The 16,771-nt window shown below is 40.4% G+C and overlaps 6 protein-coding genes across 7 annotated transcripts; 4 read left to right on the forward strand and 2 right to left on the reverse strand.

The window, feature by feature from the left end:
* Window positions 1–241: 241 nt before the first annotated feature.
* LOC106428884 (30S ribosomal protein S21, chloroplastic-like) lies at window positions 242–1,131 on the forward strand. The gene is made up of 2 exons (XM_013869634.2): window positions 242–744; window positions 867–1,131. Exons 1-2 carry the CDS (start codon window positions 326–328, stop codon window positions 988–990), a joined length of 543 nt encoding a protein of 180 aa, XP_013725088.2. The 5' UTR covers window positions 242–325; the 3' UTR covers window positions 991–1,131.
* A 933-nt stretch (window positions 1,132–2,064) lies between these two features.
* Window positions 2,065–3,912, forward strand: LOC106428880 (probable methyltransferase At1g29790). Its single transcript, XM_013869630.3, has 2 exons — window positions 2,065–2,227; window positions 2,383–3,912. The coding sequence occupies exon 2, from the start codon at window positions 2,466–2,468 to the stop codon at window positions 3,696–3,698; it is 1,233 nt and encodes a 410-aa protein (XP_013725084.2). The 5' UTR covers window positions 2,065–2,227; window positions 2,383–2,465; the 3' UTR covers window positions 3,699–3,912.
* A 431-nt stretch (window positions 3,913–4,343) lies between these two features.
* Window positions 4,344–6,806, reverse strand: LOC106428883 (cytochrome c1 1, heme protein, mitochondrial). 2 transcript variants are annotated; one of them, XM_013869633.3, is made up of 8 exons: window positions 6,670–6,806; window positions 6,368–6,458; window positions 5,914–6,125; window positions 5,557–5,836; window positions 5,391–5,462; window positions 5,199–5,315; window positions 5,029–5,094; window positions 4,344–4,732 (listed from the first exon to the last, which is right to left on the reverse strand). In XM_013869633.3, exons 2-8 carry the CDS (start codon window positions 6,425–6,427, stop codon window positions 4,616–4,618), a joined length of 924 nt encoding a protein of 307 aa, XP_013725087.1. In that variant the 5' UTR covers window positions 6,428–6,458; window positions 6,670–6,806; the 3' UTR covers window positions 4,344–4,615. The 2 variants fall into 2 exon arrangements, with proteins under 2 accessions (XP_013725087.1, XP_048595252.1); XM_048739295.1 differs by having other exon boundaries at window positions 6,646–6,756.
* A 753-nt stretch (window positions 6,807–7,559) lies between these two features.
* LOC125577971 (uncharacterized protein At4g04775-like) lies at window positions 7,560–8,090 on the forward strand. Its single transcript, XM_048740196.1, has 2 exons — window positions 7,560–7,712; window positions 7,812–8,090. Exons 1-2 carry the CDS (start codon window positions 7,560–7,562, stop codon window positions 8,088–8,090), a joined length of 432 nt encoding a protein of 143 aa, XP_048596153.1.
* Window positions 8,091–11,992: 3,902 nt separating this feature from the next.
* LOC106439338 lies at window positions 11,993–16,591 on the forward strand. The gene is made up of 2 exons (XM_048739294.1): window positions 11,993–14,544; window positions 14,625–16,591. The coding sequence occupies exon 1, from the start codon at window positions 13,525–13,527 to the stop codon at window positions 14,536–14,538; it is 1,014 nt and encodes a 337-aa protein (XP_048595251.1). The 5' UTR covers window positions 11,993–13,524; the 3' UTR covers window positions 14,539–14,544; window positions 14,625–16,591.
* On the reverse strand, window positions 15,056–15,586 carry LOC125577972 (uncharacterized protein At4g04775-like). The gene is made up of 2 exons (XM_048740197.1): window positions 15,434–15,586; window positions 15,056–15,334 (listed from the first exon to the last, which is right to left on the reverse strand). The coding sequence occupies exons 1-2, from the start codon at window positions 15,584–15,586 to the stop codon at window positions 15,056–15,058; spliced, it is 432 nt and encodes a 143-aa protein (XP_048596154.1).
* Window positions 16,592–16,771: the final 180 nt, after the last annotated feature.

A 16,771-nucleotide genomic window follows, 5' to 3' on the forward strand; every position in this document is an offset into this window, starting at 1 on the left:
TCCAATAACAAGCCTTATAACCTGTATGTGAAACCGGGTTAACCCGCAACTGATCCACTAACCTACACTTTGTTCAGAAGACGACGACAAAGATCACACTACGTGCCATTGGATACAAAATACGTGCTGTTTACATAATGGGCCTTTATTAATGTATTGGAAGCCCATATAAGTGAATAACAAAAAAAGTCCAATAACAAGCCTTAGAACCCGTATGTGAAACCGGGTTAACCCGCAACTGATCCACTAACCTAGAAATTGATTTTGATTCTCTTATCCACAATTCAATCTTCTCTTCTTCTTCGTCATCGTCGCAGAGACTTCAATGGCGGCTTCGTTCTCACTCTCGAGCCTCATCTCCTTCATCTCCCCATTCAAATCCCAGACCAAACCAACCCCGCCTCCAAATCTCACTCTCCCCGCTCCAGCATCCTCCCACAGACGGAGAAACGATCTCGCCGTGGACGAGCCTCCTCCTTCGAACGCCTCGATTTCCTCGGAGCTCGCGTCCGTGATATGCCCGTCGCTGGCGTACGCGAACACGCTCTTCTTCAGCAGCTCGGGGTACAACGTGCAGGTGTTCGTGGAGGACAACGAGTCGGAGGAGAGGCTGGTGAATCGGTTTAGGAGGGAGGTGATGAGGACGGGGGTTATACAGGAGTGCAAGAGGAGGAGGTACTTTGAGAATAAGCAGGACGAGAAGAAGCGGAGGACTCGTGATGCTGCTAAGCGTAACAAGAAAAGGTTTGGTTTTTAAGGGACCCTCTTGTGTCTCCTTAAGTGTCTTTTTTAGCTTTTCAAGAATTGAGATGTTCGAAAGTTTGTATTTTGGCTCATGATTCTGGGTGGGTTGTTTGTTTTTTCAGGCGTCCTTATGCAAAGTTTACTCAAGAGACTAGAGAAGAAGCAGCAGCGGCAGCGACCAAGAGTAAGAAGAAGGATGAAGAGGAAGATAACTGGGAGATGCCTGATGGAGATGTTCCTTCTTGAACACGGTTTTAGTACATAGATCTCCATCCTGTTCGGTTTACTTTTGATTACTTCGGTACATTGTAAGTTCAAATGCTTGTAACTTTGCCTCTGGTAATGAGTTAAACATCCTTTTGTTATGACTTAAAAAATTTCATTCCATTTGGTTCGGGATTTTTCTCCAATGGAGATGAATCAGGGATGCAGATTGTTTATCTTAGCTTTAGGAGATGCATTTCTGGTATAGGTTACTTGCATTTCTACATGCTTTTGCGCTTTGATAAGGTGCTGATACATATAGCTAGTGGCTGGCTTATATATGTAGGGAAATGCATGAAACTGGTTGCTTAAAGAGATCAAAGTTAGGAAGAAAAGAAACAAAACAAGTTTTGGATTTGAATCGAAGCTAAGATCTTTGGTAGTTTTCGGATCTTTAAATCAGGGATTGTGTTATGCTTTTTGTTATTTTATGTGTATGTACAAGTAGAGCATTTGCATCAGAATTGCTGAAGAAGTTGCCTTAACATGCAAGAAAGAGTTACAAACCAACCCGGTTTGGAAACCAGAGATTTAGTTTGTGGGTTAATAACTTCTCTCACCTATATGTTTTACTTTGAACCACTTTTCGTATTTAAAATAAAAAAACAGAGCTAGAAAGCAGGTTTCAAACTTTCAATTAGTCTGATGATATAAGTATTCCAAGAATGAATCACCACTTGTAAATTTCATCACCAGAGTTTTTACTCGGAGATGTCTTTTCTCATTCTTTCATATATATTCTCTACAACTCATTTCACAGTCCTCTCCATGAACTTCCACTGCATGAAGAGAAACCACTCAACCAGTAAGACAAAATGATGCTTACCAGTCAAGACTTAGTCTTCAATGAGTTTACACCTGAGAGATAAAGAGAGCTCAGAGCTGATGACCCTCCAGACCTTTCCACCTCTCGTTCTATAACTGCAATTCTGAAAATCTCACCAAGCTTTTTTTTTTTTTTTTTTTTTTTGAACAACTCCCAAGCTTCTTCCTCTTCGCTTTTTTTTTTTTGTCTTCTCTAAATTGATCGACCCAGAAAGATTTATGTGGGCCAATACCAAGATAAAGGCCCATTAAAGAAAACCACTTTAATACATTAGTCACGTGTTGACTCGAGTCCTGTCGGCGACACTCTCCACTCTCGAGTAACGACGATATCATCTCCGAGAAACGGGACTGTAGTAGAAAGTCCACCGACTCTCTCCCGCTGAAATCACAGGTACGCTCCATCTTCTCTCTACCACCATCAATCTTCTCACAGCAACGAATCTCAATCTTATTATTATGTGCTCATGCCCATCGTAATTTCACTAGATCTGAATGATTGACATCGGAGTACTCTAGAATTTGAATCTTGTTACTATCTCTGTGCAGATCGAATCACGATGAAGACTCTGTGTTGACACTTTTAGCTCGATCTCATCTCTCTCTCTCTCACCGTCAAAAGCCTTGCTAAGATGGGATCTGTCTCTCTCAAGATCGGCGACGGAACCGCCAGATTCCGACGAACATCCGTCTACTCCTCCGCCGTAAACCTCCTCATGCTCTTCTCCGTCGTCACCACCAACCTCTTCGCCCTATACGCCTTCTCCTCCCACTCCCAATCCTCCTCCCACCCGCTCCACCACTCCAACAACATCTCCCTCGTCTCCCAGCACCTCTCCCTCATCCTCCGAGAGATCGACTCCTCCCAGCGAAAACTCGCTCAGATGGAGAAACAGATCCTCGGATACGAATCCATCGATCTATCCCGTCCCAACATCGTTCCCGAGCTCAAACTGTTCCTCCACCGCCACCAGCTCCCTCTCGGTAAAGACTCGAGAACCGGGATCACCGAGATGGTCTCCGCCGTGGGCCACTCCTGCGAGAGATCTCCGGATTTGCTGTCGCAGTACATGTCGTACAAAGTTTTTGACAGGTGTCCTGATGACTGGAGCCTCGGGCAGAAGCTGATCCTCCGCGGATGCGAGCCTCTGCCCAGGAGACGTTGCTTGGCGAAAACAGTCGCCAAGCAAGATCTCAAACCTTTTCCTGATTCTCTATGGAGGCCTGTGAGTAACAAGAGCGTTAACTGGAGCGGGCTTGGCTGCAAAGGCTTTGATTGTTTGAAAGGTAAGAAGATCGGATCGGATTGCGTCGGGTGCTTCGATCTAGGGACCGAGAAAGATCGGTTCGTGAAGGTTAAGGGGAAGAACGACTTCTTGGTCGACGATGTGTTGGGTTTAGGCAACGGGAAGATCCGGATCGGGTTAGATGTTAGTGGTGGGTCAGGGACTTTTGCAGCGAGAATGGCTGAGAGGAACGTGACTGTGATCACCAACGCGTTGAATAACGGCGGGCCGTTTAGCGAGTTTATAGCTGCGAGAGGGGTTTTCCCGTTGTTCTTGAGTTTAGACCATAGGTTCCCATTCCACGACAATGTGTTCGATCTTGTTCATGGTTCTAGCGGGTTGGATGTTGAAGGGAAACCCGAGAAGATGGAGTTCTTGATGTTTGATCTTGATCGGGTTTTGAAACCCGGTGGGTTGTTCTGGTTGGATAACTTCTACTGCGCTAGTGACGTGAAGAAGAAGGAGCTGACGCGTTTGATTGAGAGGTTTGGGTATAAGAAGCTGAAGTGGGTTATTGGGGAGAAGGCTGATGGGCAAGTGAATCTCTCTGCTGTTCTGCAAAAGCCGGTGAGAGTTTGATTCGTAATGGTAAGAGTGTTACGTTGATCATAGAATTATACAGAATTGGTTTGTCATGAGGTGATCATTTATATCAAGAAGAATAAGCACATCAAGTCATGTCGATTATTTATTTACCAGGCTATTGGAGAAAATCATTTGTATAAGCTTTTTCAGTACTGTTTTTATTTTATTTTGTAATTTTGACCATTACAATTTTACCTTTTTGCGTTTACATCTATATAGTAGCTTATATAAATTAAGACATTAAATGTTTTATATGTGGCAAGTGGCAACAAAGAGGGATATAAAAGCAATGTTCAAAAAAATTATAGGCAATAACTAGGTGCTTTGCAAGACGGATTATACGAGCTTAAGCATTTATTAATTTAATTTTTATATATTTTATTTATGTAAGACATTTTATTTTTTGGGTTCAGTTTAAAAACATTTTCATAAATTACCAAAATTAGATATACAACAAAATAAATTAGATAAATCTATAGATTTGTATTGATATTATTATTTAATTTAATAGAAATAGATCAATTTTCACTGATTTACAACAATTTAAATCCAATAAAAAATATATATATAAAAATATTAGCCAAAAAGAGAGTACGAACTCAAAAAGGAAGAACACCGAAAGTTAACCAGGAAACCAAGTACAAAAATATTCTTTATTTAAACAAACCGGAAACGTGAACCGTACCGGTATGGACAAGAAACAAAATGTATAAACCACAAAATCATGTTTGATTTACGAGGCAGAAGTATTTTTGTCGTTATTATCCTCATAAAACTCCCTAGAGATAGAAGTAAAAAATAAGAAAGATGAGATTTGGTCCCATCAAAGATTTTTATGACATAAAATGGAGACTTTTGTTGAAAAGAGGACTGTGTAGCCAACTGCAAAAGCTTTTACTACGAAGTGCTTTTTAGTTCACCACGTCGAGAACCAGCTTGCGGGACTTGAGGACCGACCATTTCAGTCGCCTGTAGTACGCTGCTTGGAGCAGAGCGAGAGATAGTAGGAATATCCATTTGAAACCCATCTGCAAAATAATAAATCACCCAATAACATTAATAGCCGTGTACAACGTCAACATACAAAAAGCTACTTCCCTTCTTTGGATCGGTTTAGAAGCTAACAGATTTTTAAAATGAGTCAAACAGTGTTAGCAGCATATCTAGCTGTTAGTGTCTTAGTGTTGGTAGCAGCAGACCAAGAACAAAAATTCGTTCTCCTCGTTTGGTCATAACTAAAAAAGTTCTATTTAGACTGTAAGTTTGCCACATTAACCAAAATGCAATATGCACCAGAGAAGTAAAGAAGGAAAGAAAGACCTACCAACTTCCTCTCTTCCATTTCTGGCTCAGCTGCCCAGGACAAGAATGACACAACATCTTTACCCATCTGCACCGTTATTCAAAGAGTAAAGTTAATACCACTACACTGAGCAAGTCTGTTCATTAAGCCAAAAGATTCTTGTTTACAAATTTAAACAGAAGAAACCTAACCTGTGCCTCTGTGGCGGGGACACCATCTTCATACTCAACAGCTTCATCATTGAGCATTTTCGGCATAGCAATTGCTCCCCCTGGGAAGTACGGATTGTAGTGTAACCCCTCTCTAATCTGCAAAAATTATCATGCGTTCTTTCACAACCATAAATTTTCGAATTCGAAGATGTAAAATGAGATAGAAATTACTGAAATGCCAGCAGGAGGATCACGGTAACCCGTCAGGAGAGCAAAGACGTAGTTTTGACCGTTGTGACGTGCCTAGCAGACACAACACCGAAACCATTTAGATCACTAACACACAAAATTAGCTACAAATCTTCAGCTCAAGCAAAAAAAAAAAAAAACAGCACACCTTAGTGATAAGACTTAGATCAGGAGGATACGCTCCACCATTAGCAAACCTTGCAGCTGACTCATTGGCATATGGTTGAGGCAAGCGGTCACTGAGTTTACCAGGACGGGTGAACATCTCACCCTCATCATTAGGTCCATCAACCACCTCGATTTCAGCTGCCATTGCCTTGGCCTCTTCCTCAGTGTAAGCTACACCAACCAAATCTCGGTATGAGATCAGAGACATTGAATGGCAAGACGCGCAGACTTGCTGATAAACTTGATGCCCACGACGGATCCTGCTCATACAAAATCAAACCTTCATCAGTTAAAAACAGTATAAGGTTCAAGTTTCAGAGCAAGTAATAACACTCACGAAGCGTGGTCATATGAGCTGAGAATGCCATCATGAGGCCAAGGGTAGTCTGGACAAGCCAACCCGTGTTCAGCCTCATCAGCAGATGCAACTGTAGAAAAACTCAACAGCCCTGTAACACCAGCACCCAAGAGGGCAAATGCTCTTACACCAGAAGACCCAGCATCCACATGAGCAGTCTTCGAAGAAAGCCACGACCGGACAGGAGTTGCCTGCAATAACAACAACAAAACCAATGCTAAGAGAAAAGTCTTTTCTGCAAACCAAATCAGTCCAATGCTGACAAAAAAGGCATAGCAGAAACTAGGCACAAATCAAAAACACGAAGCCGCCTTTTACCGACAAAACCCAAACAAATGTTACAACAGATCCCCAAGCTGTAATAACACTACACAAATCAAAATAGAATAATAAAGAAACAAAAAAAAGATAAATGAGACTGAAAAAATCTCACGAGTGATGGGGAGTGAAGCTTCCTCCTGAGAATCTGCTGGATAACTCCTCCTCCAACCATTTTGATTAACGCTTTGTACCAAATCAACTCGCTGGATGATAAAAAAAATTGGAATCAAAACATAATAATGAAGCAGTGATAATGCGATTGCACAGAGAAAAGCGAACGAGCTCTAGATATCGAGTCTACATACAGATCCGTCGATATATGTATATAAAATTAACTTAACAATCAGATGTTTAGAATAATACATCGAAGGATTCGAATACGAAATATACCAACAGAGAGAGAGAGAGTCTCACCGGGGAATGAAGTGACGAGATCGGCGACGGAGACGATCGAGGACGAAGAAGAAATAGAGAAACGAGAGAAAATGGGTGTTCCACGATGACACAGCGGCTGCTTAACACACGACGACTGTATTAACTCTTTTGGGCCTATGGGCCAACGTAAAACTACTTGAGCCCAATTTTTCTACAACACAAAAATAAATAAATTAAGCTGGGTTTACTTTTTTTCCAACAACAAACTCCATGTCGTTTTTTCCATCAATGGAAACACTCCTGGCCGTTTTTCTTCTAGCCTAGTGGACTGACTCACCACTCAGCAGTGGCTTCTAGAGAGGGGCAGTGTTTAAAACCACACGCAAGCTCACATGAGCAGAGACGAGTGAAACAACGGGAAAGCGGCCAATTCATACATCAACAGAGGGTCGCGGTCCCGATCAGTACATGCACTCAACACCTGTGCTAAAACATACATTAACTAAATTTAAATTTAAATTTCATACATCAACTTACACTTTTAGGCCAATTCATACTTTGACCGTGTTGCCGTTAGTCAAATTATAACGGTGTCTTATGTGGATATAACGGGTTATTACGTGGATTAAGAGGGTGATTACGTGGATTAAGACTCGAATGGTAAAAGAAAGCGACGGCGTTTTGGGGTATTGAAAACGACGCCGTTTTGTGTTTTCAGAAACTAAAACCCTTTTCTTCGTTGAAGTCGCGACAGAAGGGAAGCATCAAACTTTGAGAAAGACGAGGGAGAAAGACGAGATTGAGAGAAGAGAATCGCTAATGTCTAGCTCATCTAACCTTAATTCTTCGTATGGTACAGGTAAACACAATCAATTTTGTCTTGAATCAAGTTTTGTGTGGATGTTTAATTGAGTTATATCTAAGCAGCAATGAGTGCGAATCTGAGTCGCCGTAGGGTTGAAAAAGAAAGAGGGTTTCCGAGTTTTTGTAAGAAGTGTGGAGAAGCTGCTAAGATTTTCACTTCTAAGACCATCAAAAACCCAGGAAGACTTTTCCATGGTTGTCCTAATGGGAGTGAAGAGGTACAAAATTAGACTTTGTTTGAGTTTCTTGTGTCTTTTCTAAGATAAAGCGAATTGACTTTGTTTGGTTTAACTATAGTGAACGATTTTCTTGTGTAGGATAAGAATCATTTGTTTAAATGGACTGATGAATCTGCTGTAGAAGAAATTGAAGATATGAAGAGCCATTTGGAGCTTCAGTCTCAGAGATGTGAAGATGTAACAAGAAGCTATGACAAAAAAATTGAAGATTTGGGTGATGCTCTAGCTGGATTTGGGAAAGAGATGAAAGAGATGAAAGAGTTGGTTGATGGGTATGAGAAAGATATGAAGAACTTGAAGAAGATGGTTGTTTGTGGAGTTGGAATGATGGTAGTGTATTACTATTTTGCTATGTAGTTGTGTGCAAGATTGGACTGAATGTTCTCAATTTTCGGATAGAAAATTCATCTCGGATTGTTGGTTTTTCTAGGTGTTACGGCTTGTATTATGAACGAGAACCTATTAGGAATTTGTCTTCTGTTATAATATAAGAAGTTTGTTGCAAGATTGTCATAGCATAAGTTTTATCCGAAATTATCATAGATGCTGTTAAGTTTTGAAACAGAAAATTATCATAGCATAAGTTTTATCCGAAATTTTACAAAGGAGATTAATAAGTTTAGAAAAGAGATGACTTAACAGCATCTTAAGTCACAACTAAACAAACCGACAACATCTAAAACACCAAAAACCAACATTCTCGTCACTAAGCCGCTTCCTACTTGAAAACATACCAATTTCACCAAAAACCATCATCAAACTCATCTTTCTTCAAAATACATGAGAACCTGAATAAGAAGCAAAATATGTGTTGTTACAAGAGGCTGACAACTTCAATGATTAGTGAAATCTAATTAGGAAAGCAAACCTGAAGTTAGTCATTCAAGTTGGATGTTTGCGTTGGCTGACTTGGTCCCGGAGCATCACGTTGATCGAATGACATTGACTCTCCTTGTGAGGACTGTTTCTTCTTCCTTGGATAAATCTTTCTTGGCTTGTTAGGGACTCCAGCATGCTTACAATGTAGAGAGTTATGCCCAGCCATACCACATCGATAACAATGAATCACCTTCAAGTGTCTAGACACTTTCTTGCCTTTAGTAGGCGACTCATGAATCGACTTCATCCTCTTCTTTGGATTCTTCTTCCGTCCTTTCTCAGCAGGTCTTGGTGGTGGCTCAATCTGAGAACCAGGAGTTTCCTTCCAAAACTTCATTCCTTCCACCGGAGTGATTGAATCACTATATTGCTGCTTCCACAAAGTCGTCAAGTAACAATCCGCCACAAAATCTTCGGCATTAAGCTTTTTATCTAAAATCACCTTCAAAGCATGACGACAAGGAATTCCGGTGAGGTCCCATCTTCTGCAGCTACATGTTCGCCTGTCCATATTGACAGTGTGGGAAACGCTATTCTCTTCTACTTCTGAGACACCATTCGGACCAGGTGTCCTTTTCTTACACCATTTCCGTTGTTCCCCCTCTTCAATGATGGTCTTTGCAACCTTTTCGCTATACTTCTTCCTATACTTCAACAATTTCTTCTTCCTCACCTCAATTCTAACCATTGTTTGTCTTCTCATGGTCTCAAGCATTTCCACTAAAGGCAGAGAACGAGCTTTCTTCAGACCGCTATTGTATGACTCTGAAAAATTGTTGAGTCCATCTTCGCAAGTAGAAATGGTGCTGAAGAATGCCCGAGTGCAGGTTCTAGGATCTCTCGCCATCAAGTCATCATATATCTGAGAGTCGAATGCTTTAAGCTCTTTAAGTGCCGCTTTATAATCACCTTCGTTGAAGCTATTTGCCACTGCCCAAAACAGTTTTTTAAACTTAGGCTTGTTGGGATGTAGCTTCTTAACGTTTCCGTATACGTGTCTAGCACACATACGATGCTCTATGTAAGGAAGCTCTTCTTCAACAGCCTTTATAAGCCCCTGTAAATAAAAAAAAACAGTAAGAAAATATTTAAAATTAGTGTATTGTCTGTGTATTCAACAATTCAAACAAAAATATTAAAAAGCTTACCTTTTGTTTGTCAGAGATAAGTGTGAACCCTAGACCATTTTGGAGGTTTAAATCATACTTCACCCTTTCAATGAACCACTTCCAATTGTCGGCGTCCTCAACTTGAACAATGCCCCACGCAACAGGATATATTTGGTTGTTTGCATCTCTTCCCACAGCTGCAAGGAGTTGTCCTTTTGAAGTAGATTTCATAAAGCACCCATCAATTCCAATAATGGGTCGACAATAAGCTCGCCATATTGTCTTCAAAGCCTTAAAACAGACATAGAACTTGTCGAAGATCTCAACACCATCATCTCTAATTGTTGTTACAAGATCACACGAAGATCCCGGGTTCGTCCTGTCAAACAAAACGAAGCAAGAAAATTAGAACTAAACTCAACAGTTAAATTGAAACAAAAATGTTAAAAACAAAACGTACTCTAGGATATGCTCTTTATAGTCTTTTATCCTCGCAAACTGTTCATCAAACTCGCTGCTTATCATCTCCAATGCTCTCTTTCGGGCCTTTCTAGCAATATCATGTGTCACTGTCAGGTTGTATCTGTCTTGAATGATATCTTGTATGAACCTTGGCATCAATGCATTGTTGTGCCTAATCTCATTTATGAGAAGCTTAGCAATCACATAGTCAGTCAATAACTTGCAATACCCGTCTTTGGTACAAGAATGCTCTTCTTGATATGACTTCACCATGTACAGATTCACCGCTTTCTCATAAGAACAATAGACTCTCCAAGTACAAGGAACCTCACCCACTACAGCACACTTTGCCTCGGAAATTTCATCTCCCCATCTTGTGTATTTGACATTCCAACCTCCCATTAATGCATATTCTAACACAGCTTCCTTGAACTCGCTTATGCTTTCAAAAACCTGCATAATTTTCAATTCTCCACTTCCTCTTCGCCATCTTTCATATCCATTTCCGATGTCATCTTCTTCATCATCCGAGGCTGGAGGTGTATCTCTATGAGCTTCATTGTACTCTTCCTCATCGACAAACTCGCCAACTATAGCTGCTACACGCTCATCCCGCGGGTCTGGTTCAACATTCTCTCGTGCTTTATTCATTTCTATTTCAGACTCAGCACCATCCTGCGGACCTGATTCACCATTCCCCTGATCTGATTGACCACCCTGCGGACCTGATTCACTCTCTTCAGCCTCATTGTTAACGTCCTCATGCTCAAGATACACTTCCACGGTATCTACCCATTGTGTCGCATCACACATCTTTTGGAAGTTTAACCCACCATCACACAAAACCTTTAAATCTGATAATGTTTCATAGGGAAACTTGTACCAAACTCGCTGCCCATACATATCAACAATTTCTGCCGAGATTATCCCACCAAATAGACTGTGAGGAGCGGTTTGGAGATAATGAACTTTTCCACCGATATAGCAAAGACCTCCTTCCAAGTTCTCAAACTTCCCATCATAGCTTATAATAAACGTAATATCATTCTCCCCACTGCAACAATTATACAACACATCAGTTAATCATGATTATTTTTTCATTGACACATTTCATCAAACACCTTGTGTGCTCTCGAAATTATTCTTCTTTTTCGGGAAAGCGGCCAATTCATACATCAACAGAGGGTCGCGGTCCCGATCAGTACATGCACTCAACACCTGTGCTAAAACATACATTAACTAAATTTAAATTTAAATTTCATACATCAACTTACACTTTTAGGCCAATTCATACTTTGACCGTGTTGCCGTTAGTCAAATTATAACGGTGTCTTATGTGGATATAACGGGTTATTACGTGGATTAAGAGGGTGATTACGTGGATTAAGACTCGAATGGTAAAAGAAAGCGACGGCGTTTTGGGGTATTGAAAACGACGCCGTTTTGTGTTTTCAGAAACTAAAACCCTTTTCTTCGTTGAAGTCGCGACAGAAGGGAAGCATCAAACTTTGAGAAAGACGAGATTGAGAGAAGAGAATTTCGAGAGAAGTGCTGACAGAAGACGATTTAGAGGAGTCGAAAGCAAGTGTATGAGAGATTACTTGCAATGAGGTAAGTTTCTGTTAGGAAAAAGAAGAATAATTTCGAGAGCACACAAGGTGTTTGATGAAATGTGTCAATGAAAAAATAATCATGATTAACTGATGTGTTGTATAATTGTTGCAGTGGGGAGAATGATATTACGTTTATTATAAGCTATGATGGGAAGTTTGAGAACTTGGAAGGAGGTCTTTGCTATATCGGTGGAAAAGTTCATTATCTCCAAACCGCTCCTCACAGTCTATTTGGTGGGATAATCTCGGCAGAAATTGTTGATATGTATGGGCAGCGAGTTTGGTACAAGTTTCCCTATGAAACATTATCAGATTTAAAGGTTTTGTGTGATGGTGGGTTAAACTTCCAAAAGATGTGTGATGCGACACAATGGGTAGATACCGTGGAAGTGTATCTTGAGCATGAGGACGTTAACAATGAGGCTGAAGAGAGTGAATCAGGTCCGCAGGGTGGTCAATCAGATCAGGGGAATGGTGAATCAGGTCCGCAGGATGGTGCTGAGTCTGAAATAGAAATGAATAAAGCACGAGAGAATGTTGAACCAGACCCGCGGGATGAGCGTGTAGCAGCTATAGTTGGCGAGTTTGTCGATGAGGAAGAGTACAATGAAGCTCATAGAGATACACCTCCAGCCTCGGATGATGAAGAAGATGACATCGGAAATGGATATGAAAGATGGCGAAGAGGAAGTGGAGAATTGAAAATTATGCAGGTTTTTGAAAGCATAAGCGAGTTCAAGGAAGCTGTGTTAGAATATGCATTAATGGGAGGTTGGAATGTCAAATACACAAGATGGGGAGATGAAATTTCCGAGGCAAAGTGTGCTGTAGTGGGTGAGGTTCCTTGTACTTGGAGAGTCTATTGTTCTTATGAGAAAGCGGTGAATCTGTACATGGTGAAGTCATATCAAGAAGAGCATTCTTGTACCAAAGACGGGTATTGCAAGTTATTGACTGACTATGTGATTGCTAAGCTTCTCATAAATGAGATTAGGCACAACAATGCATTGATGCCAAGGTTCATACAAGATATCATTCAAGACAGATACAACCTGACAGTGACACATGATATTGCTAGAAAGGCCCGAAAGAGAGCATTGGAGATGATAAGCAGCGAGTTTGATGAACAGTTTGCGAGGATAAAAGACTATAAAGAGCATATCCTAGAGTACGTTTTGTTTTTAACATTTTTGTTTCAATTTAACTGTTGAGTTTAGTTCTAATTTTCTTGCTTCGTTTTGTTTGACAGGACGAACCCGGGATCTTCGTGTGATCTTGTAACAACAATTAGAGATGATGGTGTTGAGATCTTCGACAAGTTCTATGTCTGTTTTAAGGCTTTGAAGACAATATGGCGAGCTTATTGTCGACCCATTATTGGAATTGATGGGTGCTTTATGAAATCTACTTCAAAAGGACAACTCCTTGCAGCTGTGGGAAGAGATGCAAACAACCAAATATATCCTGTTGCGTGGGGCATTGTTCAAGTTGAGGACGCCGACAATTGGAAGTGGTTCATTGAAAGGGTGAAGTATGATTTAAACCTCCAAAATGGTCTAGGGTTCACACTTATCTCTGACAAACAAAAGGTAAGCTTTTTAATATTTTTGTTTGAATTGTTGAATACACAGACAATACACTAATTTTAAATATTTTCTTACTGTTTTTTTTTATTTACAGGGGCTTATAAAGGCTGTTGAAGAAGAGCTTCCTTACATAGAGCATCGTATGTGTGCTAGACACGTATACGGAAACGTTAAGAAGCTACATCCCAACAAGCCTAAGTTTAAAAAACTGTTTTGGGCAGTGGCAAATAGCTTCAACGAAGGTGATTATAAAGCGGCACTTAAAGAGCTTAAAGCATTCGACTCTCAGATATATGATGACTTGATGGCGAGAGATCCTAGAACCTGCACTCGGGCATTCTTCAGCACCATTTCTACTTGCGAAGATGGACTCAACAATTTTTCAGAGTCATACAATAGCGGTCTGAAGAAAGCTCGTTCTCTGCCTTTAGTGGAAATGCTTGAGACCATGAGAAGACAAACAATGGTTAGAATTGAGGTGAGGAAGAAGAAATTGTTGAAGTATAGGAAGAAGTATAGCGAAAAGGTTGCAAAGACCATCATTGAAGAGGGGGAACAACGGAAATGGTGTAAGAAAAGGACACCTGGTCCGAATGGTGTCTCAGAAGTAGAAGAGAATAGCGTTTCCCACACTGTCAATATGGACAGGCGAACATGTAGCTGCAGAAGATGGGACCTCACCGGAATTCCTTGTCGTCATGCTTTGAAGGTGATTTTAGATAAAAAGCTTAATGCCGAAGATTTTGTGGCGGATTGTTACTTGACGACTTTGTGGAAGCAGCAATATAGTGATTCAATCACTCCGGTGGAAGGAATGAAGTTTTGGAAGGAAACTCCTGGTTCTCAGATTGAGCCACCACCAAGACCTGCTGAGAAAGGACGGAAGAAGAATCCAAAGAAGAGGATGAAGTCGATTCATGAGTCGCCTACTAAAGGCAAGAAAGTGTCTAGACACTTGAAGGTGATTCATTGTTATCGATGTGGTATGGCTGGGCATAACTCTCTACATTGTAAGCATGCTGGAGTCCCTAACAAGCCAAGAAAGATTTATCCAAGGAAGAAGAAACAGTCCTCACAAGGAGAGTCAATGTCATTCGATCAACGTGATGCTCCGGGACCAAGTCAGCCAACGCAAACATCCAACTTGAATGACTAACTTCAGGTTTGCTTTCCTAATTAGATTTCACTAATCATTGAAGTTGTCAGCCTCTTGTAACAACACATATTTTGCTTCTTATTCAGGTTCTCATGTATTTTGAAGAAAGATGAGTTTGATGATGGTTTTTGGTGAAATTGGTATGTTTTCAAGTAGGAAGCGGCTTAGTGACGAGAATGTTGGTTTTTGGTGTTTTAGATGTTGTCGGTTTGTTTAGTTGTGACTTAAGATGCTGTTAAGTCATCTCTTTTCTAAACTTATTAATCTCCTTTGTAAAATTTCGGATAAAACTTATGCTATGATAATTTTCTGTTTCAAAACTTAACAGCATCTATGATAATTTCGGATAAAACTTATGCTATGACAATCTTGCAACAAACTTCTTATATTATAACAGAAGACAAATTCCTAATAGGTTCTCGTTCATAATACAAGCCGTAACACCTAGAAAAACCAACAATCCGAGATGAATTTTCTATCCGAAAATTGAGAACATTCAGTCCAATCTTGCACACAACTACATAGCAAAATAGTAATACACTACCATCATTCCAACTCCACAAACAACCATCTTCTTCAAGTTCTTCATATCTTTCTCATACCCATCAACCAACTCTTTCATCTCTTTCATCTCTTTCCCAAATCCAGCTAGAGCATCACCCAAATCTTCAATTTTTTTGTCATAGCTTCTTGTTACATCTTCACATCTCTGAGACTGAAGCTCCAAATGGCTCTTCATATCTTCAATTTCTTCTACAGCAGATTCATCAGTCCATTTAAACAAATGATTCTTATCCTACACAAGAAAATCGTTCACTATAGTTAAACCAAACAAAGTCAATTCGCTTTATCTTAGAAAAGACACAAGAAACTCAAACAAAGTCTAATTTTGTACCTCTTCACTCCCATTAGGACAACCATGGAAAAGTCTTCCTGGGTTTTTGATGGTCTTAGAAGTGAAAATCTTAGCAGCTTCTCCACACTTCTTACAAAAACTCGGAAACCCTCTTTCTTTTTCAACCCTACGGCGACTCAGATTCGCACTCATTGCTGCTTAGATATAACTCAATTAAACATCCACACAAAACTTGATTCAAGACAAAATTGATTGTGTTTACCTGTACCATACGAAGAATTAAGGTTAGATGAGCTAGACATTAGCGATTCTCTTCTCTCAATCTCGTCTTTCTCCCTCGTCTTTCTCAAAGTTTGATGCTTCCCTTCTGTCGCGACTTCAACGAAGAAAAGGGTTTTAGTTTCTGAAAACACAAAACGGCGTCGTTTTCAATACCCCAAAACGCCGTCGCTTTCTTTTACCATTCGAGTCTTAATCCACGTAATCACCCTCTTAATCCACGTAATAACCCGTTATATCCACATAAGACACCGTTATAATTTGACTAACGGCAACACGGTCAAAGTATGAATTGGCCTAAAAGTGTAAGTTGATGTATGAAATTTAAATTTAAATTTAGTTAATGTATGTTTTAGCACAGGTGTTGAGTGCATGTACTGATCGGGACCGCGACCCTCTGTTGATGTATGAATTGGCCGCTTTCCCCTTCTTTTTCCTAACAGAAACTTACCTCATTGCAAGTAATCTCTCATACACTTGCTTTCGACTCCTCTAAATCGTCTTCTGTCAGCACTTCTCTCGAAATTCTCTTCTCTCAATCTCGTCTTTCTCAAAGTTTGATGCTTCCCTTCTGTCGCGACTTCAACGAAGAAAAGGGTTTTAGTTTCTGAAAACACAAAACGGCGTCGTTTTCAATACCCCAAAACGCCGTCGCTTTCTTTTACCATTCGAGTCTTAATCCACGTAATCACCCTCTTAATCCACGTAATAACCCGTTATATCCACATAAGACACCGTTATAATTTGACTAACGGCAACACGGTCAAAGTATGAATTGGCCTAAAAGTGTAAGTTGATGTATGAAATTTAAATTTAAATTTAGTTAATGTATGTTTTAGCACAGGTGTTGAGTGCATGTACTGATCGGGACCGCGACCCTCTGTTGATGTATGAATTGGCCGCTTTCCCGTGAAACAACACATGAGTCTACTTAAAAAAGTCAACGGTCGCTGTTTAATTACGTCACACGTTTGTGACGGTAACTTTCCACCGTTAAACTAATTGCCATGTCGGACACGTAAAGAAAACGCACGTTAATTCACCGCAGACAAGATCACACTGACCGTTGGATACGGATCCGGCGGCTTTTACCTCAAT

The sequence above is a fragment of the Brassica napus genome, chromosome A9 (assembly GCF_020379485.1).
Source record: "Brassica napus cultivar Da-Ae chromosome A9, Da-Ae, whole genome shotgun sequence".
Taxonomy (NCBI): domain Eukaryota; kingdom Viridiplantae; phylum Streptophyta; class Magnoliopsida; order Brassicales; family Brassicaceae; genus Brassica; species Brassica napus.